At 33.8% G+C, this 22,799-nt stretch overlaps 2 protein-coding genes across 3 annotated transcripts; both read left to right on the forward strand.

Annotated features, from left to right (window-relative positions):
• Nucleotides 1–11,017: 11,017 nt before the first annotated feature.
• Nucleotides 11,018–13,156, forward strand: LOC140807472 (WAT1-related protein At4g01440-like). 2 transcript variants are annotated; one of them, XM_073164325.1, is made up of 6 exons: nt 11,018–11,479; nt 11,564–11,626; nt 11,861–11,977; nt 12,122–12,512; nt 12,592–12,763; nt 12,833–12,957. In XM_073164325.1, exons 1-5 carry the CDS (start codon nt 11,295–11,297, stop codon nt 12,745–12,747), a joined length of 912 nt encoding a protein of 303 aa, XP_073020426.1. In that variant the 5' UTR covers nt 11,018–11,294; the 3' UTR covers nt 12,748–12,763; nt 12,833–12,957. The 2 variants fall into 2 exon arrangements, with proteins under 2 accessions (XP_073020426.1, XP_073020425.1); XM_073164324.1 differs by having other exon boundaries at nt 11,022–11,479; nt 12,592–12,743; nt 12,833–13,156.
• A 2,578-nt stretch (nt 13,157–15,734) lies between these two features.
• LOC140807667 (pelargonidin 3-O-(6-caffeoylglucoside) 5-O-(6-O-malonylglucoside) 4'''-malonyltransferase-like) lies at nt 15,735–22,296 on the forward strand. Its single transcript, XM_073164617.1, has 2 exons — nt 15,735–16,120; nt 20,981–22,296. Exons 1-2 carry the CDS (start codon nt 15,766–15,768, stop codon nt 21,925–21,927), a joined length of 1,302 nt encoding a protein of 433 aa, XP_073020718.1. The 5' UTR covers nt 15,735–15,765; the 3' UTR covers nt 21,928–22,296.
• Nucleotides 22,297–22,799: the final 503 nt, after the last annotated feature.

Raw genomic sequence — 22,799 nt, forward strand, 5'->3', positions numbered from 1 at the left:
ATCCTCTGCCCCTTGGGTTTGTTTACCAGCTGCCACGTATTGTTTTTCAGTAGGGATTGAAGTTCATCATCCATTGCTTCTTGCCATTCTTTTCTTTTGCTGCAAGTGATAGCTTCCTCATAGGTTGCTGGCTCAAGGGTCTCCACCTCTTCAGCTACAGTAAGAGCATACCATGTTAAGTCTGCATGTGCATACCTCTTAGGGGGTCTCACTTCTCTTCTCGGCCTGTCTCTTGCTAAAGTACGTGTTTGTTGATCCTCAGCAGTAGCATGATGATTTGTAATTCCTGTGGAAACTTCATCTTCTATTTCTACCATAGACTCTTGTGGGGTATTATGAATTGGCTCCACCTCAATTGGTGTTTCTTGATAACCTGTTTTGTTTATCACAGTGCACCCTTCTTTCCATCCATAGCCCATCTTGCTTTCATCAAAGGTGATGTCCTTTGTATTAAAGCATTTAGGACCAGTGGCTTCCAAGTTCCATACTTTATATCCTTTGACTCCATCCGGGTAACCAATAAAGATGCACCTTAAAGCCCTTGCTCCTAGTTTATCTTGCTTTATATGGGCATATGCCAAACAACCAAATACCCTAAGATGTGAGTATTCACTTGGGCTTCCTTTCCACAACTCCATTGGTGTTTTAAAATTGATATCACTTGAGGGGCATCGGTTTATCAAGTAGCATGCTGTATATATGGCTTCTCCCCAGAAAGATTTAGGTAAACCAGCACCTATTATCATGCATCTAACTCGTTCTAACAGTGTACGATTCATCCTTTCTGCTACCCCATTTTGTTGTGGGTTTCCAGCAACAGTCATGTGTCTTGTGATTCCCTTTGACTTGCAAAGTTCCTTGAATGATTTAGAAAAAAATTCTAATCCATTATCTGTTCGGAGATGCTTCAATTTTCTGTCCAATTTATTCTCGGTTGTCTGCAACCATTCTTTGAATTTCAGGGCTGCTTCATCCTTTGTTTTCAATATGTAGACCCATATTCTCCTAGTATAGTCATATACTATAGACAAAAAATATCTCCCTCCTCCATGAGTTGCTGTCCTTGAGGGGCCCCAAAGGTCAGCATGAACATAATCTAGGGGCTTGTTTGTTGTGTGTTTACCACATCCGAAGTGCACCCTTTTTGCTTTTCCAAATATGCAGTTCTCACAAAATTCCAAGCTTTGAATTTTGTCCCCACACAGCAGGTCTTGTCTTGATAATTCAATCAACCCTTTTTCCCCCAGATGGCCAAGCCTTAAATGCCAAAGACTTGCATTATTTGCTGTCATTTGTGCCATAGCAGCCCCACCTACCACTGTATTTCCTTGAAGTACATACAGTGAGTTCCTCTTTACAGCTTTCATGACAACTAAAGAACCCTTCATCACTTTCATAGTTCCATTTTCAGATTTAAACATGAAACCATCACTATCAAGAGTCCCTAGTGAGATCAAATTCCTTTTTAATTCAGGAACATACCTCACTTGGTTCAGTAGCATGTCTTGTCCATCGTGCATCCTTAATCTGATAGAGCCAGTACCTTTAATTCTGCATGGCTTATTATTTCCCAGTAGCACTAATCCTTCATCAAGTTCTGTGAAGCTTTCAAACCAAGATTTCATAGGGCACATGTGGAAAGTGCATCCCGAATCAAGAATCCAGTCATTATTAGGATCTTGATCTGAGATCATGAGAGCTTCTGCTGATTCGTATCCATCAACTATAGCTGCTACTTCATCATTTTGTTTGGGCCTTTCTTGGTATCTTCTTTTCTTTTCTGGGCAATCTCTTTTAAAGTGTCCTTCACGATGGCAATTGAAGCATTTATACTTTGTTTGACTCTTTGATCTGGATCGATTTCTTGGCCCCTTTTTAGATCTCTTTTCTGTTCTTCCTCGCACATGAAGTATCTCACCTTGAGGTTCTTTTGTTGTTTGATGGTTCCTCTGAAGTTCCTACGCTTGAATGGTAGATAAGACCTCTTCAAGCGAGATTATCTTTTCTCTTCCATACAACATAGCTTCTCTGAAATTTTCACATGGATGAGGGAGTGCATTCAACAGAAAGAGAGCCTTGTCCTCCTCTTCAAGTTTGATGTCCACATTATCCAGATCATTCAAGATCTTATTGAATTCATCGATTTCATCCAGGAGATTTTTCTCATCTCTGATCTTGAAGGAGTACAAGCGTTGCTTCATGTATAGGCGATTTGCCAAAGATTTGGCCATGTACAACTTTTCCAGGTTCTTCCATATATCTTCTGCAGATTTCTCCTTCATGACTTCACGAATGACTTTATCTGCAAGGCTGAGAATGATTGCACTGTGGGCCTTCTCCAGAATTGTTTCCTTTTCTGTGTCCTTCAAGGTTGTAGTCATATTTGCTTCTCCGTTCAGGGCTTCGACAAGTCCTTGTTGCACCAAGATCGCACGCATCTTGATGCTCCAGCTGGGCTGGCCTTTGGCCTTTCGGATGACCAACAGTTACAGCCGGAGTGCCTATAAAACAGAGGCAGCATCAAGTCTTTCAAAAGTCGTCCATCACACTCACCTACACTATCACTTCCATATATCTTCTGCAGATTTCTCCTTCGAGACTTCACGAATGACTTTATCTCCAAGGCTGAGAATGATTGCACTGTGGGCCTTCTCCAGAATTGTTTTCTTTTCTGTGTCCTTCAAGGTTGTAGTCATATTTGCTTCTCCGTTCAGGGCTTTGACAAGTCCTTGTTGCACCAAGATCGCACGCATCTTGATGCTCCAGCTGGGCTGGCCTGGCCTTTGGCCTTTCGGATGACCAACAGTTACAGCCGGAGTGCCTATAAAACAGAGGCAGCATCAAGTCTTTCAAAAGTCGTCCATCACACTCACCTACACTCTCATTTTCAAAGCTTTCTTCTGCTACCCTGTCTCGGCACCCGCTGCTTCCACCGGCTGCTGCTCTTCTGTCGTTACACTGTCTCGTGATAAAGTTCAGGTACTTTCTCGATTCGTCGTGGTGGTGCCTTGTGCTATGGTACTACTGGTTTTCCGTTGTATCCTGGGAAACAGACGTCCACGTTCATCCTCGCAGCACACACCGGAGGGGACGAATCTGTTTTAAGGACACTGTATTTTCATACAGGCCTCGGTTTGATTTAATTTTTGTATTGTCCTGCTGTTTTGTTTATCATACTGCTTCGCTTGTTTTGCACGTTACTTTAAGCATTGTGCTACCTTTTTTGTTCGCAATAATAGTTCACTGTTCTCGTGTTTCTTTTTGTTTGTGCATATACATTTTGTATAAAAATCTTAAAACAGATTACTCATTACGTGTTGTTTCAGATATGGCTACTGAATCCAGTGTGCAAAGGGAAACTGCTCATGTTATCCCTCCTCAAGTTGTCCCTCTTGGTACCCCACGTACTGCTGCGGTTACTGTTCCAGCAAGTCACGGTGAAAAACCCGAGAAGTTCACTGGTGTGGACTTCAAAAGGTGGCAGCAGAAGATGCTGTTTTACTTGACGATGCTGAACCTGGCTAGATTCCTCATTGAGGATGCTCCTAAACTCAACGAGGGTGAGGGAGATGTTGAATCTGTTAGTGCGGTTGAGGCATGGAATCATTCTGATTTCTTGTGCCGAAACTATGTACTAAACGGATTGGCAGATTCGCTCTACAACGTGTTTCGTGAAAAGAAAACGGCTAAAGAGCTGTGGGAATCCCTTGACAGAAAGTACAAAACCGAGGATGCTGGGGCCAAGAAGTTTCTTGTTGGTCGCTTTCTGGACTTTAAAATGGTGGATTCAAAGCCGGTTATCAGCCAAGTTCAAGAACTTCAAGTGATTCTTCACGAGATTCACGGTGAGGGGATGACTTTGAGCGAATCATTCCAAGTGGCTGTTATTGTTTAGAAGCTACCACCAGCTTGGAAGGATTTCAAAAACTACTTGAAGCACAAGCGAAAGGAGATGAATGTTGAAGAGCTCATTGTTCGACTTCGCATCGAGGAAGACAACAAGAGTTCGGAAAGACGATTATTTTCTCCTGTTGCCGCTAAGGCAAATGTTGTCGAGCATGGCCAAAGCTCGAAAAAGAGAACATTTTCCTCCTCCAGCAAAAGGTTGAACATGGGACCCAAAGGAGGCGTGTCCAAGAAGAAGTTCTCGGGAAAATGCTACAATTGTGATGGCATGGGTCACAAGGCATCTGATTGTAAGAAGCCGAAGAGAAACCGAGAGGCGAATGTGGTAGAGAACATATCTCAAGAGGTTTCGAATATGAATCTCTGTGCTGTAATATCATAAGTTAATCTTGTGGGTTCTAACCCAAGGGAGTGGTGGATCGACACTGGTGCCACTCGCCATGTTTGCTCGGACAAGGAGATGTTTGCTACTCTTGAGGAATCTGAGAATGGTGAAAAACTATTCATGGGAAATTCCGCTACTTCTGAAATCAAGGGTCAAGGGAAAGTTATTCTGAAGATGACATCTGGAAAAGAACTGACTCTAAACAATGTGCTGTATGTACCGGACATTCGCAAGAACTTGGTGTCCGGGTCGCTTCTTAACAAGCATGGTTTCCGCATTGTCTTCGAGTCAGATAAGGTGGTTTTGTCAAAGAGTGGAATGTTTGTAGGCAAATGTTATGTTTGTAATGGTTTGTTCAAACTAAATGTAATGGCTATTAAGCCCGTGATCAATAAAGTTAACACTTTTGCTTACTTGCTTGAGTCTTCTTGTTTATGGCATGGTAGACTTGGGCACGTTAATTATGATACAATTCGTAGATTAATTAACATGAAAAGCATTCCTGCATTCCAAATAGATAAACAACACAAATGTGAAACTTGTGTTGAGGAAAAACTAACGAGATCATATTTTCGAACTATTGAAAGAAATATTGAACCACTTGATATAATTCACAGTTATGTATGTGATTTAAAAGGTGTACAAACTCGTGGTGGAAATAAATACTTCATTACTTTTGTTGACGATAGCACAAAATTTTGTTATGTGTATCTCCTCAAAAGCAAGGATGAAGCTATTGAAAAATTTATCCAACACGAAAGAACTGCACCTTATTCTCCTCAGCAAAATGGCATTGCAGAGAGAAAGAATCGCACATTAAAAGAAATGATGAATGCGTTGCTATTAAGTTCTGGTTTAGCACAGAACATGTGGGGGGAAGCTGTTCTAACAGCAAATTACCTTTTAAATAAGGTGCCCCGAAAGAAGCAAGATAAAAGTCCATATGAGTTATGGAAAGGTAGAAGTCCTTCCTACCAATACTTGCGAGTGTGGGGGTGTCTTGCCAAAGTAGCAGTACCCACTCCAAAGAAAGTAAAAATAGGACCAAAAACTGTGGATTGCATTTTCATTGGATATGCTCAAAACATTAGTGCGTATCTTTTTCTTGTACATGAATCTCAAATACCTGATATTCACAAGAATACGATAATGGAATCAAGAAATGCTTCGTTCTTTGAACACATGTTTCCATGCAAATCTAAGGAAGAACCAAGTTCATCCAAAAGATTATATGAAACAAAGGATGAAGAACAAGAGCTTGATCAAGACATTGAACCTAGACGTAGCAAGAGAGCTAAGACTGAGAAATCATTTGGTCCGGATTTCATCACTTTCATGATGGAAAGTGAACCTCAAAGCTTCAAGGAAGCAATCAGTTCATCTGAGGGACCTCTATGGAAAGAGGCTATCAATTCCGAAATTGAATCCATTTTACAAAACCATACGTGGGAATTAGTAAATCTTCCTCCGGGAAGCAAACCACTAGGCTGTAAATGGGTTTTCAAAAGGAAAATGAAATCAGATGGAACAATAGATAAGTATAAAGCCAGATTGGTAATTAAAGGTTACCATCAACGTGAAGGGCTTGATTACTTTGACACATATTCTCCTGTATCGAGAATAACCTCTATTCGTGTGATACTTGCGATTGCCGCCTTGCGGAATCTTGAAGTACAACAAATGGACATAAAGACAGCTTTTCTAAATGGAGATTTAGAAGAGGAAATTTACATGGAACAACCTGAGGGATATTCTGCGATTGGTCAAGAAAATAAGGTCTGTAAACTGGTGAAGTCTCTATATGGCTTAAAACAAGCACCAAACCAATGGCACGAAAAATTTGATAAGGCCATGATGGAAAGTGGATTTAAATTCAGTGAATGTGACAAATGTGTATACATAAAGAACACTGAATTTGGATATGTCATTTTATGTCTTTACGTAGATGACATACTTATCATTGGTAGTAATGATAAGATGATCAAATCCACCAAGAAGTTATTGAACTCAAGATTTGATATGAAAGATTTGGGCTTAGCCGATGTAATCCTTGGAATCAAAATCCATAGAACATCAGAAGGGCTAGTCCTTAGTCAGTCACATTATGTTGACAAAATACTTGAGAAATTCAATAACGATGACTCTGCATTGGCTAAAACCCCGATAGATACCAGTCAGCATCTATCAAAGAAACGAGGGGATAGTATGTCTCAATTAGAATACTCTCGAGTCATTGGAAGTCTGATGTACTTAATGAGTTGTACAAGACCAGACATAGCCTATGCAGTAAGCAAATTGAGTAGATTCACGAGTAATCCAGGAGTTGAACACTGGAAAGCAATTATCATATTGTTAAGATACTTAAGGTACACTCGTGATCATGGGCTGCACTATACCGGATATCCTGCTGTTATCGAAGGATACAGTGATGCAAATTGGATAACTGATATGAAAGACTCAAAATCTACAAGTGGATTTGTGTTCACTTTAGGAGGTGCAGCAATTGCGTGGAAATCTTCTAAACAAACTGTAATAGCCAGATCCACGATGGAATCTGAGTTTATAGCTCTTGACAAGTGTGGTGAAGAGGCTGAATGGCTGCGTCACTTTTTAGAAGATGTTCCAGGATGGGAAAAACTAGTGCCGGCTATATGCATACATTGTGACAGCCAATCTGCGATTGGTAGGGCACAAAATAATATGTATAATGGTAAGTCTAGACATATACGTCGTAGACATAAGACCATTAGACAACTACTCTCAACTGGAGTTATCTCTGTTGACTACGTAAAGTCAAAGATAATATAGCGGATTCGCTAACCAAAGGGTTAAACAGAGAGTTAGTTGCGAAAATGTCAAAGGGAATTGGGCTCAAGCCTATAGAATAAATTGGTGTGAAGGAAAACCCAACCTACGCTGACTGGAGATCCCAAGAACTAGGTTCAATGGGAAAACCTAATCGCACTAATTTGGAGAATCACTGTGGGGGTTATCACTAATCCATTCCTATTATGAAACAATGAATGTTGAGGATAAGCTTACGGCTTTTAATGATTATGATAAGAAGCAATATAGAATCACCTATGTGAGAGAGAGGTGAAGGCCGCTTCGAAGGAATTGCATGGCTCAATTCTAGATCCTCTTGCAGAACCAGGAGTGTGTTCATGACCAAAACGAACACAATCATGAGAACTGAATAGTATTAGGAAGAGTCTTGTGTGAAGTATATCTTAACTCACACAAACGGCTGTACAGTTCAAAGACATCATGTCTACTGTCAACCAGTGAATTGTTATGCTTTCACAAGGGAAGGTTCAAGGGGTAATACCTACCTATCTTATGCAAGATTCAACTGTTGAACTTTATCACAAAAAATCGTCGAATATCTTTCAATTTCCATTCATGTGGGGGATTGTTGGACTATTGTTGGACTTGGACTTTTGTAATATTGGGCTTGGTTCATTTGAATGAGAAATTGGACTAGCTTGTGGATGGTAAGTGGGAAGTGTCCCACATAGGAAAAAGAACAAGGCATTGGTGAGCTTATATTGATTTACACTTTGTAGAGGTGTAAGTAAGATTGGTCAAAAGGCTCTCTCTCGCGCCCGCCGGCGCAGGGGAGGGGGTGCAAATCATGGGCCCGATTTGCAGTGGAAAAAGGCTTGACTTGTGTGCAAGCGTACGAGCGCGACCTGGGTGCGTCGAATGTCGGATCAATCAAGGCAAAATTTCCCACCAAGGTTCACTGGCTTTTGCTAATTTTCTTTTTCGAAATTTCAGTTATGAATGACCTTCCATCTGCCCGACTCTTCATATGGCTTGCGTGACTGTTGGTGCTCCAGCTGGGTGACGGTTGGTGCTCCAGCTGGGCTGGCCTTTGGCCTTTCGGATGACCAACAGTTACAGCCGGAGTGCCTATAAAACAGAGGCAACATCAAGTCTTTCAAAAGTCGTCCATCACACTCACCTACACTCTCATTCGAAGCTTTCTTCTGCTACCCTGTCTCGGCACCCGCTGCTTCCACCGGCTGCTGCTCTTATGTCGTTACACTGTCTCGTGATAAAGTTCAGGTACTTTCTCGATTCGCCGTGGTGATGCCTTGTGCTACGGTACTACTGGTTTTCCGTTGTATCCTGGGAAACAGACGTCTACGTTCATCCTCGCAGCACACACCGGAGGGGACGAATCTGTTTTAAGGACACTGTATTTTCATACAGGCCTCGGTTTGATTTAATTTTTGCACTGTCCTGCTGTTTTGTTTATCATACTGCTTCGCTTGTTTTGCACGTTACTTTAAGCATTGTACTACCTTTTTTGTTCGCAATAATAGTTCACTGTTCTCGTGTTCCTTTCTGTTTGTGCATATACATTTTGTATAACAATTTGTTTAGCATATTCATCGATGTATAGAAACATGATTTCGGTTTGAGAAAAAAAAAAGCTCTAACATGATTATTTCCCACTTTTGAAACTTCTTCTTTATCTTTTGATTTTTTTTCAAAAAAAAATTGTCATAAATAATTGATCTGCATTTTTTCAAACCCCCAAATAATTATAAGAATGATTAACTAAAAAAATCCGTGTCTCTAACCTAAGGATGCCAAATCCACCCCTAAAACAATACATTGACAAATATATGGGTACTTAGCGGTGAAATATATGTACGAGGAAAATAAAGGGAAAATTGTAATCGTGGTTTAATAAATTTACTTCATTTTGATTTTGATTCTCGATGTTGCAAAGTTTTAGTATTAGTTCTCACAATTTTAATAAATATTTCTGTTAGTGATCATGTCAGCCCTTTATTAGTGTCGCATATGCATCACATCGAAAAAACAATAAAAATCGCAAAAAATGTTAATCGCAAAAAACAAAGATAACCGATTAAAATCAAGAGTGAGTCTCATGTGAGACCGTCTCACAGATCATAATCCGTGAGACGGGTCAACCCTACCCATATTCACAATAAAAAGTAATACTCTTAGCATAAAAAGTAATACTTTTTCATGTGTGACCCAAATAAGAGATCTGTCTCACAAATACGACCCGTGAGACCGTCTCACACAAGTTTTTGCCTAAAACCAATATTTAAAAACATAGATAATTAAAATAAAAAAACAAATATATATAGAACCAAAATTACAATTTTCCCTTAAATTAAATTATATACACAACAATATATACAATAGATGGTAGTTTTTTGGTTCGAGAATTGACCAAAACTTTAAACAAATGATCGACATATATTGTCATTATTTAAAAAAAAAATGAAATTATTTAATCGTCAAGTGCGTGATTTTGGCGAATTTGTTCTTCGTACCTCTCTCTGCTATAAAAAAATATTGTCAAGGAGGAAGAATTAGATGCTATACACATCAAGAATAATTTATCCCCATCCCATTCTCTGATGCTGTTCACTGTTTGTAGTTGAATTGTAAAGCATAAAGAGATTTGACTCGACTGTTAAATTTTAAATGGAGACCAGAGCAAATATATGCTCAAGCAAAATAAATAAAAATAAAAATCACCGGTGGATATGAAAAGTTGGGCATATGATCAATTAGTATCATTCGTTTTTGTTTCCATACAATGATTCTCTAACAATGTATATCTATAATTTGGCTGAATGGCATCAACAACAATGGACAGTAAAAAGATGCACTCGTGTTATAAAATCATTTAGACAATAAAATCTCGTGTGGACATCGACCGTTTACATATATAAGATAAAGAGTAGTTTTTTTGTGAGACGATCTCACAAATCTTTATATGTGAGACGGGTCAACCTTACCGATATTCACAATAAAAATAGTACTCTTAGCATAGAAAGTAATATTTTTTTATGGATGACCCAAATAAGAGATCCGTATCACAAAACACGACCCGTGAGACCGTCTCACACAAGTTTTTGCTTAAGATAAAATAGTTCGTTAATATTCTAAAATTCATTAAAAATGGAGGGGGAAATTATTATTTTTGATCCACCAACTTGTCTCATTTTGAGTTTTATTAATCTACTACATATTCAAACTTTGGTTTAGGTGAAGTGACTTGATTTTTTTTTAAAATTATATTTATGCTAATGTAATATCGAAAATACATATTTAACTCTGGGAGATGTTAACATGACACTATGAATTGCTGACTTGTGTGACGCCATGTCAAAACTGGACCAAATTAACTGAAAATTAAAAGTAGTGTACCAAGACCAATGTTTGACTATAACAAGTTAGTTGACTGAAACCTAGAAAAATTATTTTCCTTAAATTTATGTTGACATTTCTTAATTTTTATATCCGTGATCACGAATAGATGAAGCTTCCATATTTCTGAGATATTCGATCCAATTTTTCTACTCGTTATTGATTGACGAGAAGTTAAGAATGTCTTATCCATTTGTCCTAAGATTAGACTTGTATTTGTTCCTAATCATCTCATGAAATATAGACATCGGCACAAGTGAATAAATGCTCCATTGATGTTACTTTCTGGCCGTGTAGCATCACGGCGTTCCTTTGATAGATGGCTCAAAATTTTTACGCCAAGATAAAAGAGTAAATTAAAACTTTTAAAGGTATATATTTGATTATTTTCTAAATTTCTTTATTTATTTAAAAATTACGAACTTTTGGGAAAACCTTCCCACTCTAGAAATTAATGTTGAGACTGATATTTAAACTAGCGTGAGAAGTCATAGTTTTTTTGCCAAATTAGGGGGTTATATTTAAGAACATGCAAAATTAGCAAAATTTAAGTTTTAGTCTTGTTTCGTCAGAGAGTTAACGATATCAATAATATTTGGTGTTAGCTCAACAATGTTTTTAAAGACCTTTCTTCCCGGGCCAAGTTAGAATCAGGATTCGAACAAGACTCCATTTACATATACAATATATATGTGTGTGTGTGTGTGTGTGTTTATATATATATCGTATACAATATTGGCTAAAGAGGCTTCCTTCTCAGTAAAAAGGCTTTTTATTAAACTTGGCATTCAAAGGATTAATGCTGAAAAGCTGTGTGATATGGTTCCCAGTTATGGCAATGCTGGCCATAGATCTTGCTTTTGCTATTAGTAATATACTTCTCAAGAAAATTGTGAGTGAAGGGATGGATCATTTGGTCTTCATCACCTATCGTCAGTCTATTTCTGCTCTCTTTTTATCCCCTTTGGCATATTTTTTGGAAAGGTAGGGATTGTAATTCCCAATGTTAACACAAGGAAATGCTTGGTACTCCACAAGATGGGCTAAATTCTCTAAGTTTGTCTGCAGGAGAAGCAGGCCTAAGCTGACATCAACCATATTGTGTCGTCTTTTCTTGAGCGCCATTATTGGGTAATTTTGAGTATACGTCTCTCTAGATAGTTTACTTCATACTAAATCGGGAAAAAACGTTAAAAAACTTTGTAAAAATTGGATATGGTGCCATATGAAAAGGTGGGAATCACCTGATATATGGCATAAGAGAATAATTCTTTAGACTAAGTGTAGATCGATCAGCCCATCTCGGAGACATGGCGGAAGTATCGCGATTTTAATCGCGTTAACGGGTCTAACATACTGCTGCAGGGCATCTCTAACACAATATCTATTTCTGCTGGGCCTAGAATTCACGTCCGCGACTTTCTCGTGTGCCTTCCTCAACATGGTTCCCGTGGTCACTTTTTTAATGGCATTACCATTTGGGTGAGTGAGTTCACAAATTCAGTACTCTCCTTTTCCCCTCAATTTAGAGTCAATCTCTTTAAGAATCAAATATATCTATACATGCATCCTGTATGTAATTGTTTCTTTGTTTTTTTGTTTAATTTTTCCATTTGTTTGGCGCAGCTTGGAGACTCTGAACATAAGACACAGAAGTGGGGTAGCTAAGTTGGTTGGCGCAGTAGTGTGCCTCGGAGGCGCCGTCTTATTAACTCTTTACAAAGGAATGCCTTTAGTTAACAAATCCATGGAAAAGTTGCAGCCAAATTCAAGTTTTAGAAGTGAAAGATGGGCTGTGGGTTCAGTGGCCTTGTTTGCTGGAACATTTTTATGGTCCTCGTGGTTCCTCCTCCAATCCAACATCGCAAAGAAATACCCGTGCCAGTACTCCACCACTGCTATAATGACTTGCTTTAGCGCCATACAGTCGGCCATTTTGTGTTTGTCAATCGACAGGAGGAAATTCTCTTCCTGTTGGGCGTTGACTACAAGTGACATCTTCATAATCATTTATGCAGTAATTATTTCATTTCTGCATATACTTATTCTAAAATATTTTGAGGTTTCTTGATAAGAAATTTTTTTTCCTGATCCAGGGAATGGTGGGGTCAGGATTGTGTTTCGTCGGAATGTCGTGGTGTGTGAAGAAAAAGGGTCCCGTCTTCACGGCGGCTTTCAGCCCCCTGGTGCAGATTATGGCGGCTACAATCGATGTTCCGGTCTTACACGAGCAACTTCACCTGGGAAGGTGATGCTCAGCAATTCTTGGTATCTAACCCCCCTCCCCAAGATTTTATTGCAAGCCTGTATACATTCATCTGCGTTTGTATGAAGCAGCTTGATAGGTTCAGTTACTGTTATGATGGGGCTATACATTCTGCTGTGGGGCAAGGACAAAGAGATCCAAATCCGAGGCACACAATTAGGACAGCAAACTGAAGGTCTGAAAGAACCCGAGGCGCAGTTCCAAGTCTTGAAACTAATCTCTGTTGAAACAGAACGTGCACCACAGGCTTAGGCCTTTTTTTATTTTTTAGTATTTTCCCCTTCTCGATTCTCTTGGAAATTTTGCTTGGTTTGTGTATAGACAATATAAATGTGTATTTTAATTGAGAGGAGACAACAACGCATAATATTGGTAAAATATAGTCTCGTATTGCGTAAGAAACAGAAGTGCTGATTTTTTTTTCCCGAAAAATTAGTCTGGCATTGCATTAACTATGCTAGTAAAAATTGAGTATATGTCACGTCCCGAGCCCGGACCCCTATAACAATTACTTCGTATACGTCCTCGTTTTACGAAAATGATTAACTCAACTTGATATAGAAGTCAATTGTAAGACATTATAAACTCATTTTAAATCTTTATCGGTAAGACGAGTCAACCCTATCGATATTCACAATAAAAAGTAATATTTTTTCATGGATGACCCAAATAAGAGTCTCGTCTCACAAAATACGACCCGTGAGACCGTCTCACACAAATTTTTGTCTAAAAAAATTGTGATGTTTATGTAAATATAATATTTATCTTCGATTTTATGAATATCTGGTTCAATTATATATTTACATCAAACATATATAAATAATATGGTTCACTTTGAAGATTCTATTTTGATCCCTGTTCTTAAACAATTGACACGTATCTATATTTTTTAATTTATTCTTAATTTTAACTTTGGCGAAGGGAAGGAACCACGGTTAGCTAATTCTCGCCACGCTGATTTTTTTCTCGAAAACCCTTTCTTCTTTGAAATAGAACAATAGTTACCATAATATCACCTAGCCATAATTTGGTACATAGGATAAGAGAGAGATTGATAAATAATCATCATTATCCCATGTTTGATATCTTTTTAAAAAGCTCATGATAATATCGTGGGCCCTTGATAAATAATTTTTTAAAATGATAAAATGTCCCTTCTATTAGGTATAATAATTTTAATTTAAGGATAAAATACACTACAAATGACTTAATTACCCTCAATTTATAAATGATTTTTATAAATCTATGCTAGTATGTAGAAATTAAAATCAAATAAATTTATTTATTTATTTATATATAATATATATTATGATAATTATATAAATGAATTCGAGATAATTATATAAATAATTTTATAAATCTCAATAAAATTATTAGTATCGCCCGATTAATCTTAAAAATTGATATTTGACTTGACTCACAAAACCAAGGGCTCAATTATTATATTATATAATATATAAAATTAGGTAAAAATAAATAAATCATGCAAGCACTATCGACGCATGAACAAATAAAAAATATGAACTCAAGCAACAACTTTGAAATTATAAAATTTATTATGATCAGGTTAATTTTTTCATTACAATCTTTATATAAATTTAATCACCCTTATTAAAATCATATCAAATATTAAATATAATATCCTACATCTTATTTATCATTAACGTATCCTTATATTATATATCACATGTTTATCATATCATGTATATCAAACTATACCTAAATATCATTAAGGGTAAAACAAAAATTATATATTATTGTCTTTAGGTTGTATAAGAATCACTTGGACAAGAGGTGATAGTTTGAATATTAATTACTATGGAGATGAGAGGGGACATGCATGTGGTGTAAACGGTTAAAAAGCCCATTAATAATATCACGTGGTTGTATAATATATCATGCCTCTAGACGTTACTTTGACGTACTATTTTTTTTAAATTTATTTTATTAAATTATTATAGAATGTGGTGTAAACGTTAAAAAGCCCATTAATAATATCATCCGTCTTATCGATTGGTTGACCATATTAATTTGGTGGGTAGGTGATACTTTCCACGGAAAGTTTGGTGTAATTATATGGAACCAAATTTAGCCAATCTTTTATTAAATCTCCAAAAGCTTTACTTGTTATTTCTTCTTCGTCATAAGAAATATATATATATATATATATATATATATATATATATATATATATATATATATATATTTATATATATATATATATATAATTATTATGATTAATTAATCTATTTTAGACTCTTCTAGAATGTTTAATGAGAACTTTATACTTAATAGTAACGGTTACTAATTTATTATTTAATTAGTATATTCTAAATTTGCTAAATAAATCATTGTGAATTAATTATAATCTTGATCAACGATCAGACAAAGCATATGTGTTGATGGTACAAATCTCGTTCAAATAATGAAAATAAAAATTTCGAAGGACAAAATTTTACCATCGATCCATTTTTTGCAGCCGCCAGTTTTGTTAACTCTTTCATTAAAACAGACTGTTTCACTCTCATCACTTAATTGAGAATTAAGCTAAATTCCGCAACTTTTGTAGTCGGTGAACATATCAAAGTGCATGATAGTATGTAGAGCCTCTACGTTATCCCGAGTCGAAGGACTAATGATGTATAACCATAACCACGGATTATTCAAATCGATAAGTGATTATCACTTGGATAAATTCGATGGAAAATTGTTCAGTGTATCATCAAATGATCATGCATCTATATTTTTATGGACATCTCTATGTCTTTACTAATAAAACATGATGTTTACATCACATGTGCTAGTCTCAAACTCGGTGCTGATTTTTCAGCATTGTGTTAAAAAGGAAAAATCAAGTAAAGCTTTTAAGAATTTAATAATGATTGGCCAAATTCAAGAATTGTACTCTATAGATTGACAACGGAACCAAACTGATATCATATTATATAACGATTATTTTAATTTTGTATCATATCATGCTGCATGTTTTACAATATAACAAAAGATGAAGATGGAAATATTGAGCAGAAGGTTTATTAAACCATGCAACCCAACTCCCCAAAACCTTAAGAGCTACAAAATTTCATTGCTTGATGAGATGTCTCCTTCGATGAATGTGGCGGTGATTATGTTCTACTACAGGCCGGGTAACCTCCAGTTGTTGGAAGAATCATTGGGTAGAATTTTGGTAAAATTTTACCCACTTGCAGGAAGATATATGAAGCAAAATCAAACAGTTGATTGCAATGATGAAGGGGCAGATTTTGTGGAAGCTCAAGCTGATTGTGGGCTGCACGACTTTATCAAAGTTGATGCAGATTGTGGCCGATTGCTCCATGACTTGCTTCCATGTGAATTAGGCACGAATTAGCATATTCTTACGTGATTCATTTCAAAATTTATGCACAATAATACATTCTGTGACTTGAAGGTTTAGTCTTGCAACAATGCATAGTAGCTACATCTTTTTGATTATATATTTTATGATACTAGATAAATACACGTGCGTTGCACGTTGAGAAATAGATATAATTTGTATATGATAATTTTATTCAAATATGTTTAAATTATTTTTGAAATAAGAATAACTTTGAATAGATAAATAATTAATTATTTTGTTACAAATTAAATCATCATATTTTCTTGTCTTTGATTTGAAGACCTCTTGAAATCTTTTTGTGCCCGTCGGTTTTTATCTTCTTATCTCTTTTTTTGTACTCGACAATTGGTTCTTCATCTCGAATCTCTATTTCATCTTCGTCTTCATGGATCTTCATGTTTTTGTTGATGTTTACTTCATTTGATTTTTCTGCATTTGGTGGTTCACTGCTTTGTTTAGTTGGCTTGATTATCTTTTGAGATATCCGTTTCTTGATATTGACATTTGTTGTTGGATAATTGTCATGTATCTCAATAGCTTCTGCCACAATTTTTAACACTTCATCACGTTTTTTCATTAAATTATCCAACTTGAACAAGAATGTGTGGAGCTTGGAGCTTGGTTGATTTAGTGAATCTTTATATGTGTCATTTGGTAAATTCTGCATCGAAAATTTTTATTGTTAGATGCAATATTTATGTAGATATAAAATCATTTGTTTGTTTTATTTTATACCTGATCATGAATTTGAATGAAATCTTCAATAGAACATCCAACAAAAGACGCTCCAATTATGTTCACCATTTGCTTAATATACGATTTTGCACGATAAATCACAATTATAAAAAATAAATATTGCGTGGTGGGTCCAAATATAACTTTTGACATAAAGTTTAAGCAACATTCGAACTAAAAGATAAATATTTCACTATCATTCAGTTTTGTTAGGTTAAGCGTGCAAGACTGAGGGTAGTATCGTGATGAGTGAACTCCTGTGAAGTTTTCGTGAGTTAAGCTGTTGACATTGTGTCGCTTATTTTAAATTTCATTAAAGATATAATTTTTTATTAAAAAAATCTGTAAATTTCATTCCAAAATTAAAATTTCATTTTTCTTCAATTATTATAAAATTCATTAATACCTGAAAACGAACAAAAAAAATCATGTATTTATTAATATTATTTAACGAAAAATAAGGACATATATGTAAATTCACATAATTTTATTAAAGTTTTCAAATTATTAGTCGTGTATTATTTACGTTATTAATGGATGTTAATTTACTCAAGTTTAAAATAAAAATTGCATAAAAACTCCTATGAGGCTGTCTCACGGGAACATGTCCCATATCCTACCCTAATCATGAAAAATCATTGTTTTTCACTCTGAAAATTGATCACTTGGCCCATTTGAAGGATATATCTTTGAGACCGGCTCACATAAGACCAATTAAAAAATTGGAAAACTATAAAAATTCATAAATCAAACAAGAAAAATAAGAGAGAAGTCAAACAAAAAGAATTATTTTTAAAATAAGGATATAATTCATTCTGTGAAATATATTGTAAATTTTATTATTCTTATATTCATTTTAAATTATATTAAAGATATATTTTTTAAAAACAAATAAAGTATAAATTCTATTTCAAAAAATGGTGGATAAATTTCATTTTGTTCAATTTTATTTAGAATTAATTGATAGTTGGGAAAAAAAAAAATAGAATATGTATTTATTATTATTATTTTAAATTTTATTAAAGATATTATTTTTTAAAAAAATGATGTGTAAATTTCATTCCAAAATATGAAAGCTTAATTTAACTTTTATTCTAAAAACTGGTGGCTAAATTTTATTTTTCTTCAATTTATTTTAGAATATATTACATAATAGATGGAAAAAAACAAACAAGCGAAGAGAAGTATATTAATTATTATTATTTACGTTATTCACATATGTTAATTTATTTAAGTTAAAAATGAAATTGACACAGAAACTCCTTTTAGGTTGTTTCATGAGTGAATTTTGTGAAACATGTCTCATATCCGAATTAAATCGTGAGAAAAATTATTTTTCACTACTGAAATAACTGGGTCAGCCCTTCTCAGGACTATATAACAATGAAACTGTTTAACATAAAACCTACTAAAAAGCAAAGAATAAAATTTTTGAACAATAGTATAAACTTCATTTTTATTCGAGTTATTCTTTTATTTGATTTAAATTTCATTAAAGATATATTTTTAAAAAAATTGAGTGTAAATTTCATTTCAAAAAATAAAAGATAAATTTAAATTTTATTCTAAAAAATGGTGGCTAAATTTCATTTTTTTTTCAATTTATTTTAGAAGTCATTAATACCTGATAGAAAGTAAAAAAAAATATATTTATTAATATTATCGTTTTGAATTTCATTAAATATATATATTTTTAAATTAAGTACAAATTTCATCACAAAAATGAAGATTAAAATTCATTTCTCTTCAATTTATTTTAAATTTCATTAATTAATAGATGAAAAACATGGAAAACAAAAAAAAAAAAAGAAAAAAATGGAGTGTGTAAATTCACAAAAAAATAAACATGTATTAATGATTATTATTAAATGAAGGTAATGACATTTATGTAAATTATGTATCAATTCTAACGTAAAATTTAAAAAATAGAGTGCAAATTTCATTACAACAAAAAATAAGGCTAAATTTCATTCCTCTTTACTTTATTTCATTAATTTCATTAATTAATAGATTGAAAAAGACTAAAATTCTCTTCAATTTATGATTATTATTAAATGAAAATAAGGACATTTATGTAAATTATGTATCACTTCTAACGTAAAATTTTAAAAATAGAGTGCAAATTTCATTACAACAAAAAATAAGGCTAAATTTCATTCCTCTTCACTTTATTTCATTAATTTCATTAATTAATAGATTGAAAAAGACTAAAATTCTCTTCAATTTATTTTAAATTTCATTAATTAATAGATGAAAAACATGGAAAACAAAAAAAAAAAGAAAAAATGGAGTGTGTAAATTCACAAAAAAACAAATTTCATTACAACAAAAAATGGTGGATAAATTTCATTTTGTTCAATTTTATTTAGAATTAATTGATAGTTGGGAAAAAAAAAACAATAGAATATGTATTTATTATTATTATTTTAAATTTTATTAAAGATATTATTTTTAAAAAAAATGATGTGTAAATTTCATTCCAAAATATGAAAGCTTAATTTAACTTTTATTCTAAAAACTGGTGGCTAAATTTTATTTTTCTTCAATTTATTTTAGAATATATTAAATAATAGATGGAAAAAAACAAACAAGCGAAGAGAAATATATTAATTATTATTATTTACGTTATTCACATATGTTAATTTATTTAAGTTAAAAATGAAATTGACACAGAAACTCCTTTTAGGTTGTTTCATGAGTGAATTTTGTGAAACATGTCTCATATCCGAATTAAATCGTGAGAAAAATTATTTTTCACTACTGAAATAACTGGGTCAGCCCTTCTCAGGACTATATAATAATGAAACTGTTTAACATAAAACCTACTAAAAAGCAAAGAATAAAATTTTTGAACAATAGTATAAACTTCATTTTTATTCGAGTTATTCTTTTATTTGATTTAAATTTCATTAAAAATATATTTTTAAAAAAATTGAGTGTAAATTTCATTTCAAAAAATAAAAGATAAATTTAAATTTTATTCTAAAAAATGATGGCTAAATTTCATTTTTTTTTTCAATTTATTTTAGAAGTCATTAATACCTGATAGAAAGTAAAAAAAAAATATTTATTAATATTATCGTTTTGAATTTCATTAAATATATATATTTTTAAATTAAGTACAAATTTCATCACAAAAATGAAGATTAAAATTCATTTCTCTTCAATTTATTTTAAATTTAATTAATTAATAGATGAAAAACATGGAAAACAAAAAAAGAAAAAAGAAAAAAATGGAGTGTGTAAATTCACAAAAAAATAAACATGTATTAATGATTATTATTAAATGAAGGTAATGACATTTATGTAAATTATGTATCAATTCTAACGTAAAATTTAAAAAATAGAGTGCAAATTTCATTACAACAAAAAATAAGGCTAAATTTCATTCCTCTTCACTTTATTTCATTAATTTCATTAATTAATAGATTGAAAAAGACTAAAATTCTCTTCAATTTATGATTATTATTAAATGAAAATAAGGACATTTATGTAAATTATGTATCACTTCTAACGTAAAATTTTAAAAATAGAGTGCAAATTTCATTACAACAAAAAATAAGGCTAAATTTCATTCCTCTTCACTTTATTTCATTAATTTCATTAATTAATAGATTGAAAAAGACTAAAATTCTCTTCAATTTATTTAAATTTCATTAATTAATAGATGAAAAACATGGAAAACAAAAAAAAAAGAAAAAATGGAGTGTGTAAATTCACAAAAAAATAAATATGTATTAATGATTATTATTAAATGAAGGTAAGGACATTTATGTAAATTCACAATTCAAATTCATATATTTAGATAGATATATATATGATTGAAAAAGACTAAAATTCTCTTCAATTTATTTTAAATTTCATTAATTAATAGATGAAAAACATGGAAAACAAAAAAAAGTAAAAATGGAGTGTGTAAATTCACAAAAAAATAAATATGTATTAATGATTATTATTAAATGAAGGTAAGGATATTTATGTAAAATCACAATTCACATTCATATATTTAGATAGATATAGATAATGCTAAAGTAGTTGAGTTGTGAAATTTGTTAGTAATTTTCAGATGTTTATAGCTTTACGAAAGATGGCTGCATATGAATAGGTGCGGTTGATCAAATCAGTGATCCATTACTATCAATTCAAGTCACGAAATTCAAGTGCGGCGGGCTTTCTATTGGCGTTTGTGTTTCGCATAGAGTGTTTGATGCTTCTTCACTAAGCACGTTCATTGCTGCTTGGGCAGCAGACACAGGTACGAACCTTGCCGAAAATATCATTAACCCAAGTTTCGACTCCGTGTCTTTGTGGCCTGGGAGGAATCTTGCATCCATGGACCGTGAACCATCGAGGAAAAGGGATCCCGCATTTGTTACCAAAAGGATTTTATTCAACAAAGAAGCTATAAAAAGTTTAAAGGATAAAATGAATGGAAACGGTACCATCAATCATGCTGTCTCACGTGTGCGTGTCGTGTGTGCATTTCTAGCCATGGTTCTTACAAGGATTGATCGAGCCAAGGAAGATGAGATGGGGTCCAGGGATTATATCATCGCACAAGCGGTTAATTTACGAGGAAGAACTATTCCATCGATACCAAAATATTCTTGCGGCAACTTGGTGGCACAAGCATTTCTCCAATGCCTTGGTGCTTCCGATGATACTAGAAGTATGAAATTCGAAGACTATGTTAATCTACTTGGCGAAGCGACCCAGAAAACTGTTTCGGACTGTGGAGAAATTTTTCTGAAAGGCGATGAAGGTGGATACAATGTGATTGTCGATCCAAAAGTTAAGGTTGTAAAGAGAATAAAGGGCGGTGAAGTACATGTGTTGTGGTTTAGTGATTGGAGCAAGTTCGGTTTCTACGAGGTTGATTTTGGATGGGGTAAACCTATTTGGTGTAGTGTTGGAAGTCCCGCGGCTGATAATCTTGTAATATTGATGGAAAATAAGGAGGGTGATGGAATTGAGGCGTGTGTTCATTTACATCAGAAGTTCATGGAGAGTTTCGAGCAACAGCAAGAGATCAAAATGCTTGTTGATAATTAAGGGTTGAGAAAGGTGTGAAATATATTAATCTGAAGCGCGTTATTTGTTGAGTAAATATAATGCGTGTATGCACTCTGTCTGCTTCTTTTTCTTGCTATTGTTAATTCTCGCACTAAAACCTTCTTTTTCTTGCTATTGTTAATTCTCGCACTAAAACCAGCTTCTCCTGTGTTGTTAATTAAAATAAGAAAGAAGAGAAAATACTAAAATGAGCTGCTGTTTATTGAAGGGAAATCAGAATACATTTACGTTGAAAATGCATCACAATTTAAATAACAAATCACTAACAAACTAACCCTAAAAAGGCCATGAAAAATGCAACAGCACACCCCAACCAATTCCTAAGAACGAGGAACAATCTTGACTCAATCAATCTTGGACTTGTTCAGCAGTCCTAAGCATTTATTCCAACATCCTGGTTATATATAGAACCGAAATGTATCTTTTGCTGATGTGAATTTCATATCAATTTTTGGCTTTCGATCATCAGCAACTTGGGGATCATATAGCTGATCATCACTAATATTTTCTTCCATTACTGGCAAAAATATCTAGCCATACGAGATGAATTAAAAATATATATTAAGGGTGTGTTTGGTTGAGTGGATTAAATAAGGATAGATTAATAGTCCAATATTTATCGTTAAAATTTTAAGTTGTTTTAATAATAATTTTGACCCGGTTTAAGATCCAATTTTATGGATAACTATTTGATTAATAAAATTGGATCTTAAACCGGGTCAAAATGATTATTAAAACATCTTAAAATTTTAACGATATATATTGGACTATTAATCTATCTTTATTTAATACACTCAACCAAACACACCCTAAGTATTTAATTCATGCTCTGTTTAAATGAACACCCTTTT

The sequence above is a fragment of the Primulina eburnea genome, chromosome 12 (genome assembly GCF_022965805.1).
Source record: "Primulina eburnea isolate SZY01 chromosome 12, ASM2296580v1, whole genome shotgun sequence".
Lineage (NCBI taxonomy): Eukaryota > Viridiplantae > Streptophyta > Magnoliopsida > Lamiales > Gesneriaceae > Primulina > Primulina eburnea.

Bases quoted from the DNA above. Each gene is read 5' to 3' on its own strand.
- LOC140807667 (XM_073164617.1), top strand. From the start codon at position 15,766: ATGAAGATGGAAATATTGAGCAGAAGGTTTATTAAACCATGCAACCCA. The intron at 16,121-20,980 runs GCACGAATTAGC...GCATATGAATAG, and splicing joins CTTGCTTCCATGTGAATTAG to GTGCGGTTGATCAAATCAGT.
- LOC140807472 (XM_073164324.1), top strand. From the start codon at position 11,295: ATGCTGAAAAGCTGTGTGATATGGTTCCCAGTTATGGCAATGCTGGCC. The intron at 11,978-12,121 runs GTGAGTGAGTTC...TGTTTGGCGCAG, and splicing joins TTAATGGCATTACCATTTGG to CTTGGAGACTCTGAACATAA. The intron at 12,513-12,591 runs GTAATTATTTCA...TTCCTGATCCAG, and splicing joins TCTTCATAATCATTTATGCA to GGAATGGTGGGGTCAGGATT.